Source organism: Durio zibethinus, chromosome 8, assembly GCF_047325235.1.
Source record: "Durio zibethinus cultivar Kanyao isolate XHJ-2024 chromosome 8, ASM4732523v1, whole genome shotgun sequence".
Classification (NCBI taxonomy): Eukaryota; Viridiplantae; Streptophyta; class Magnoliopsida; order Malvales; family Malvaceae; genus Durio; species Durio zibethinus.
In genome coordinates, this window is record NC_143169.1 from 24169980 (window position 1) to 24178530 (window position 8551).

At 28.3% G+C, this 8551-nt stretch overlaps 1 protein-coding gene across 1 annotated transcript; it reads left to right on the forward strand.

Annotated features, from left to right (window-relative positions):
- Positions 1–4180: 4180 nt before the first annotated feature.
- LOC149517664 (protein SRG1-like) lies at positions 4181–7170 on the forward strand. The gene is made up of 4 exons (XM_089765144.1): positions 4181–4745; positions 5087–5328; positions 6230–6554; positions 6652–7170. The coding sequence occupies exons 1-4, from the start codon at positions 4482–4484 to the stop codon at positions 6916–6918; spliced, it is 1098 nt and encodes a 365-aa protein (XP_089621270.1). The 5' UTR covers positions 4181–4481; the 3' UTR covers positions 6919–7170.
- Positions 7171–8551: the final 1381 nt, after the last annotated feature.

Below are 8551 nucleotides of genomic sequence, written 5' to 3' on the forward strand. Positions count from 1 at the left end.
TTTTTTTATCAAGTATTTGTACTCTTATCATTTTTAATTATAAGAAAAATATAAACTTTAATATAAATATATCTTATTTATTGAACACATTAATTGAATTTAATGCTTGTATTTCAAATTATTATGATAAATTGATTATTAAATGATCATAAAAAAAATTCATGTATTTATATTAGATATATTAATCATATAAGAATAAAATCATTATCTATGCATTTAAAAATTGTTTGGATATTTAATTTTATTATGATTATTGTTTATAGTATGTTTTAAATTTTATCAAAATTTTAATTAAAAAATTTAATTTTATTATAATTTGATGTCTTAATTATATTATATGTATTATATATATATATATATATCTTAAACATGTAAGTGATTAAATAGTATTAATTTATATTTTTACATACATTTAAATAAGTAAAAATATTTTGTAATAGCAAACTAGTTACTATATATATATATATATGTTATGCCCAAGTAAACTGGTCAACTTGATCAAGGCTTGGTCAACACAATCATACCTTGGGGTCACCTAGATAAGGTACGCCTAGATAGCCACGTTACCTGCTCCTAAGGAAATAACTTGCCCTTTGGTAAAAGAAAGACTTATTCAAGGTCCCATTGACAAATTGTCAAAACAGTCACTTTAGAACTAACCATTTAGCATTCAACTTGCCTAAGACTATTAAATGTAGCTTATGTCTACCTGGGATCATTAAATGTGGCTTACATCTACCCGTATTGACCCTTATCAAGTTTTATGTAAACATCTCATCAATTGTCAACTGTTTTAATCAAGTCACCACTTCTTGGTCTCACATATAAAGTAATTGGAAGACCAAACACGAAACAAGAAGAACAAAAATACCTAACCTTACTATACACTTTGAGCTTCCTTTTAGTGAAATTTCCTCAACACACTTCACCACTTTCATCTTTTTCTTTCTTTCTTTCACCTTACCTCAAACATCTTACTGACTTGACATCGGAGTCCGTTTCAAAGCAACAACGCTAATGCCTCTTAACTGTATTCTTGGCTATAGATTCAACCTATCCTTCCCTTCAACTTCACCTTATTCCTTTTTTCTAACTAAAACAACCTAAAAATACCATCAACAATACCTCAAGTACATCCACAATAATCTTGACCAAACATTTTCAAAGAAAATTACGTATACATCAATTGATAGGACTGGGGTGTATCTTAATTTGCTAAACATCAATTGTGCAAGAAACAATTGCAAAAGTTGCAATAAATTTAGAGAAATTTAATGACAAATAAAAATACAAAATAAATGTCTAAATAAATTTGTTTGGATAAGTACGAAAGATAATGTATTGGAGTAAGTCTAAAAACCTTTTATCATTTAAAAAAAACATGTTGTATTCTTGGCCATACACTAATTTTGAAAGAAACTTACATTTAGAGAGCATTCGATTCAAAAGAAAGTAATTTTCTCTTTTAAAATATTACTTTTTGTAATTTGATTATTTAATTTAGTTCATGGGAATCTGATTTTTAAAGATTTTTAGAATTTCTAATAGTGCCAAGAAGTAGAAAAGTAGGAGAATAAAAAACTCTCCTTTCCTTGAAGTTTTTTAAAATTCTAAAGGGAAAGTCAAAATTTTTTCCAATTTGCCCTCATTTAATTGCATTTTCAGATTATATAAAAATATTATTTACTTTAGAAATGTAATAATTTTTTATAAAATATTATGAAAATATTTTTATTCTTAATATATTTTAAACAAAAATCACGTTTTTAATATGATGCTGTTGAAATTCTCATAAAAGTTATGATTAAAAACACGATTTTTGTTAAAAAGATGAAAAATTATTTTGTATAATTCATCAAAAATGATATTTTTAAAATAAAAAACTTGGTCCTTATTAAAATTATGAAATTTTTTTTTTTAAGAATTGAACAAAAATGATGTTTAAAGATAAAAAAAAATGTGGTCTTTGTTGAAAAGATAACATTTTAAGATAAAAATACAATCTTTATTACAAATATGATAAAAAAATATTTTTCATAATTTAAAAACTACGTTTCTAAAATAGAAAACGCCATCTTTATTAAAAAGACATTTTTCATGTAAAAATACAGTTTCTGTTGAAAGCATGAAAAAATATATTTTTCTAAATTCAACAAAGACAATGTTTCTAAGATAAAAATGTAAATTTTATTAAAAATATGAAAAAAATATAGTTTTAAAATTTCAATAAAAATGATGTTTATAAGATAAAAATATAGTATTTGTTGAAAATATAAAAAATATTTTTTCAAAATTTAATAAAGACCGCGTTTTGAAGATAAAAACGTAATCTTTATTGAAAAGATGACGTTTCTATGATAAAAATATAATTTTTATAAAAAATATTAAAAATATATTTTTCAAAATTAAATATAATCGATGTTTTTAAGATAAAATCATAATTTTTGTTGAAAAGATAATATTTTTTAAAAAAAATGTAATTTTTATTAAAAATATAAAAAATAAAATGTAAAATATCTTTATTTAATATGTTTACATATAAAATTTAAAATATATTTACTTAATATTATTATACAAAATTTTTTGTTTCGTGGGCTTGTTTTTTTTTTTTTTTTTAATGCATAAGGACAAAACGTTAAGATAATAATTAAAATTATAAAATTATATTTATTGAAAATATAAAAAATTTAAGGTGGGTTTTTGCCTAACACATTAAATTTTGAAGCAATGGATTCTCAAGGGTAGTTCAGTCATTGGAATTGAACCCAATTCATCATTGATGACGAAATAAACGTGAAAAAAAAGGAGCTTTTCAATTAGTCTTTGGGACACCAAATGTCACAATTAAAAACGTGGCTTGCGTTTTAAATAGTAGACGTATAAATCAGAAGATTAGTCAAACCAAATGGAGAACTTTGTGGTTAGAAAATGGAAACCCTATTGGAATGAATTAATTAAGCGAGTTCTTCGCTGTAGGTTTAGATATTTGCGTGGAAAAAACATGCCTTAATTAACACGTTACGGATGAAAATGGCTTTCATTCATCAGATTCGATTGTTCAATCAAATATTTACAATTATGCCATGAAAATATCTTAAATATAGAAAAGTATTTGCTTCATCAATATAAATTCTAGCTGGATCATGACTTGATAGAAAGGAAACTATTCTAACTGTTAGTAAAAATTTTATGTAATGTCGCTGGCATGTCCACTATCATGCATGTTTTTTTTTTTTGGGGGGGGGGGGGTGTTGGGGAACAGAAAATTAAGATTCATTATTGATGTGCTTTAGAACGGCACTCTTTTGAATGGCTATGGATGGTTTTTGTTTATGTACGTTTATCATGTTGGTATATTTGATGTGATAAAATTTATATAAAATTTTTTATATGAAGTTTATAAAGTTTATTTTTAAAGATGATTTAATAAAAATTTTAATAAAAAATTTAATCGATAAATTGATAGAATTCAATATGAAAATTAATAACATACAAAAATTTTTAAAAAATATTATTTATAATTTAAATTTGATCAATATTTATTCAATAATAAAAATTTTATCAATATTTTATTAAAAATGTTTATCTAAAAAATATATTAAAATTTTTAAAAATTTTACACACTTGATTTATGTAATAAGACTTTTTAAATTTTTTATTTTAATTTTTATTTAATCATTTCTAGTAGAAAATTTCATGAATTTGACCTAAAAAATTTAATCTAAATCTTTCCATGTCTCGTAAACATGTTTCCTGAAAAAATTGTCATTAATATTTGAGCTTTGTTAATGTTATTATATGCTATTATATGTTATTATATGTATTAAGTAATGTCTTCCCATTAATGTATTGAAATTTATCAAATTGATTATTTATATTATTATAAATAATATTTTAACATCACATAGTTTTGGCTATTAATCTTTTTTTTGGGGCCAATCTTGGCCATCAATCTTCAATATTCTAAATTATGCTATCAAAAGCAATTTATCGGAAGAAGACATAACCCTTACAAGAGGAACAGATCTTAACTCAAAATCAAGACTTTTATGTTTTCATAAAGTCTTCTTAGCCACTAAACTAAGAGACATTAAATTATATATCTTTGAAGATCTCTTGAGAGACATTAAAAAAAATAAACATATGTTAATAAATGGAGAAGCTTCAAATTAAATTTGCTTTATTATATAATTAATCCCATGAATCTGTTAGATACAGAAATTCACATAATATAGCAGCAAGCAGAATGACATAAATCTGAAAATTATATGTAGAGTCAACATTTAATTTGATATTGTACCTTTTTTTTTTCCAAACACAATTAATCTGCTTGTTGCTGATTATTCTCGTAAACTCAAAATATATGTTTTCATCAATTTTTCGATTTTTTTTTTTTTTTTTGTTAGTGGGTTAGCCAGATTTTTCCCTATAAATACTCTTCCGGTGATCAGTTGTATAGAAGCACATCAGCTTTATCAAATATGGCATCATCAGACGTAGAAGAGTTGAGCTACTCTTGTTCAGTAGTTAGTGTTCAACAGCTAGTCAAAAAGCCAATAATCACAATCCCTCAACACTATGTACGTCTGGATGATCAACAACCTGATCCTTCCCTCCCTTACGGTAGTCGTCCCATGCCAATGATCACCCCAATCATTGACATGACTCCATTGGTTTCTGGGGCGGATGATGATGTTGAACTCGAGAAGTTGCACTCAACTTGCAAAGAGTGGGGACTGTTTCAGGTTAATTCTTCTGAATTCAACCTTTAGCTATACAGTTTCATTTCTTCAATAAAACATGATATATAGCAAAGGGATTTAATTTCAGCATTGAGAAAAGGATCGCATGCATATTTCCAAGATCCATCCACAAGGCCTTTATAAACTTGCATGTGCGTGGAATTTTCTTCATGTTCATATTTGTTTGTTAAGCTATGGATTATAGAACTACACTTCATGTTATTAAAAGTAAAAAAAGACAAAGAAAACTTAAAATTGAGAGGGACAAAAAAAAAAAGAAAAAACTATTTTAGAATAAATTAATGCGGACCCAAAGCCTCAGAGTTGTGGAATTGCTTGTGCAGTTGGTGAACCACGGAGTTAGCTCTTCAGTACTGGACAGGCTGAAACATGAGGTTGAAGAATTTTTTAAGCTTCCATTGGAAGAGAAAATGAAATATAAGATAAGGGAAGGTGAGTTTGAAGGGTATGGAAATATACGCAGAGAAGCAGGAAAGCTTGACTGGTCTGACAGGCTTTATATGATAACCAACCCTATTCATAGACGAAAGCCTCATCTCTTCCCAGAGCTCCCTTCATCCTTAAGGTTTTTTTTCTCTGGACTCTCTTTTTTTTTTTATTTAACCAGTTGGAAGAGGGGAGTTACAGATCGTAAAATAAATAAAACAGTAAAAATGAAAGAACAGATATTCATTTGCAGGCCCATGCAAGCTTTGAAATCTGCATGCATATTCCTCAAAAAAGAAAAAAACAAAAAAAAAACAAAAAGAAAAGAAAAGAATAACAGATGAGTAGAAAGAGACAGTTGTGGTTAATTTATTTATGTTGGAAACATTTGACAGAAAGACAAATTAATTTCCTAGACCTTGAGACATGTTTGGAACTCTATATTAGTCTATGATCTTAAAGGTCATGATTTTTATCCCTGTTGAATTAAGAATTGGCCACTATATATCCTATTTAAATAATTTGATTTATTAAATCTCAAAATTAATTTTTTTTTATTTAAGGTTGTCAAAGATTAATTTTCGATTATTGAAAGTCCAGCACAATATCAACAAACCATATTTGTTGTCAAAGTACTATGCGTTATCTAAAAATAATTATGGATTTTATTATAACGAGAATAACATATGTTATATTATTCTCACATTTTTAGTGCGGTGGAGTGCGGCTACCGATACTTTTTTAAGTTCGTATTATGTATAACTAAAAGATCCCTTGCAACAAAACAGACATGCAATTTAATTAGAAGGTGAATCATAATTGTAAGCAATTTCCAGTTAATTGAGTATTTGCATCATGAAATAAAAAATAAATGAGGGTTTCTATGACTAGATTACGATCTCTTTTACACATTCACAAACTTGGTTTGCAAGTCTTAATTAATTTATGGCCCTGCAAGTGGATTTTAATTCAATAGTATTCTGCATGCAATCCATTTTCTGAATCCTCATGAAATTATATATTTTTTTTTGTTCATGAAGAAATACCTTGGAGTCTTACTTCTTGGAACTGCAAAAGCTTGCCACGAAACTACTTTGTTCTATGGCAAAAGCATTGAAAATTGATACGAAGGAGATGATAGAATTTTTTGACGATGGGATGCAATCTGTGAGGATGACATACTATCCTCCATGTCCCAAACCAGAGCTGGTTATGGGCATTACTCCTCACTCTGATGCAACTCTTCTCACCATACTGCACCAAGTTAATGGAGTTGATGGCCTCCAGATTAAGAAAGATGGTGTTTGGTTTCCCGTGAGCTTCCTCCCAGATGCCCTTGTGGTCAACGTCGGAGACGTTCTAGAGGTTTTTTTCTCGGCTGTCTTTTTTCTTTTTTTTTTAACAAGCTCTATATAGAGTTGGAAATAAGATTTAATTTTAAGGTTTTCTCGTTTTCTTGCAGATCTTTAGCAACGGGGTTTACCGTAGCATTGAGCATAGGGCCGTACCCAATTCGGGGAAAGAAAGAATGTCAGTTGCCTTTTTCATCAACCCCAAATTTGAGGCCGAGGTTGGACCTTCACCAAGCCTCACAAATCCGAAGAACCCACCATTGTTTAAAAGGGTTGGGTTGGAGCAATACGTCAAAGATTTCTTTGCCCGTAAGCTCAATGGAAAAACATATCTGCAGCATATGAGGACTGAAGATGGAGAAAACATCTCTGCTTGATAAAAACTACTTTTATATACATATAGGCTATGGTTAAATCGTGCGTGTGGTGTGAAAATAAATGCAGCAGCTTTGATTGTATACATATACATGAGATGTGTTAGCCCAGCTGCTGATCTATTCTATCTGTCTGGCTTCGTTTGTTTGATGTGTGGCAGTCCGAAGCATATCTATTATTAATGAATAAAACGTGTAAAAAAGTATGGTTATTTGTGTGTATTTCCAACAAAAGCCGTAAACAAAGCTTCCAATCCTACATATTATTGATTAAATCCGAGGTGGAAATGAATACTCAAAGCGTTTTAGATTAAGAACAAGGTGAAGGTGGTCACACTCACAGGCTCCAATTTAAAGTTGCAATTACTACTTTTCTAGCTATGGTTAGAGAAAAGTATAGTTAGTTGCTAATCTCACATTTTTACAATAATTTTTTCGTTTTTGAAAGAAAAAATGTATTAAAAATCCAAATATCTTAACTTCCATTGAAGAAATATTGTTGATACAACTTTTATTTCAATAGAAATCATTGATGTTTTTATCAATTACATAGCATTCATTCACAATAGATGATTCATTCCAACCATCCTCTTCATCCGTTGTAAACCAAAATGCAGAAAAACACTTTCCTCAGTCCGAAGCCCATGCCATGGAATCATCTACAAGAGACCAATGCTGATCAGAGAAACCAACCCTAACGCAATGCCGCGGCAGCAGCAGTCACTGCCCTATCCCGAACCTTGGGCTTTTTTTGTTTATAAGCTTATAAAAGTGGGTGCCTAGCAGTCGGCAGAGGACCAAAATGATTGTTTGGATTGGGATCGAGATGTCAATTTTACATTTCATAATTATCTACGACTGTTTAGATCCTTAGCATTAACATGACACAGGCACTTGATGAAATTGCGGAGAAAAGCGAAACAAATGGCTGATACTTCTGAAAAGATTCCTCTACAATAGTTACGGTAATTGGTTTTTTTTTTTTTTTTTTTTTTTATAATTCATGTTTTGGATTGAATTCGTCCGTCTACTATATAATAATGGTTAGATTAAGTTATAGGTATGAAAGAGTAAAAACTCCACATTATTTGTTTTTCTTTTTAATCCACAAGGAATGGTTTCATTGAATTTTTAATACTCATAATATTTTATTCGTCTAAATATAAATGATAATAAATAAATTATTTTTTTATGATATTTTTATATTCAACAAAAAATCTAATTTTTATTTAAATAAAAATATGGATATAGAATTTCAAAGATAATGTTAGCAACGAAAAATATAATATCCCTCTCATTTTCATACTAGATATATCTTTATATAATATATATAGTTAATAAATATTTAAATATAAAATACAAGTATCATGTTATGTTATTAAATTAGGTTTCTTCACTTTGTCTTTCAATCGTTTCGTTTACTTTCCTTTATTTCTCTAGTCTCTCAGCTCACAATCACTTTCACTCTCTGCTTTCTCTTCAGTGTTCACTCTTCAGATGCTGACTTTCCCGGTGGTCGATGCAGTCTCCCCTTAAGATGGCTGTCCCTTTTTTTTTTTTTTTTTTTGGATAAGTTGTATTTTATTTATCCAAAAAAGCAATAAAATTGCTACAGTACTACACTCTATATATACAA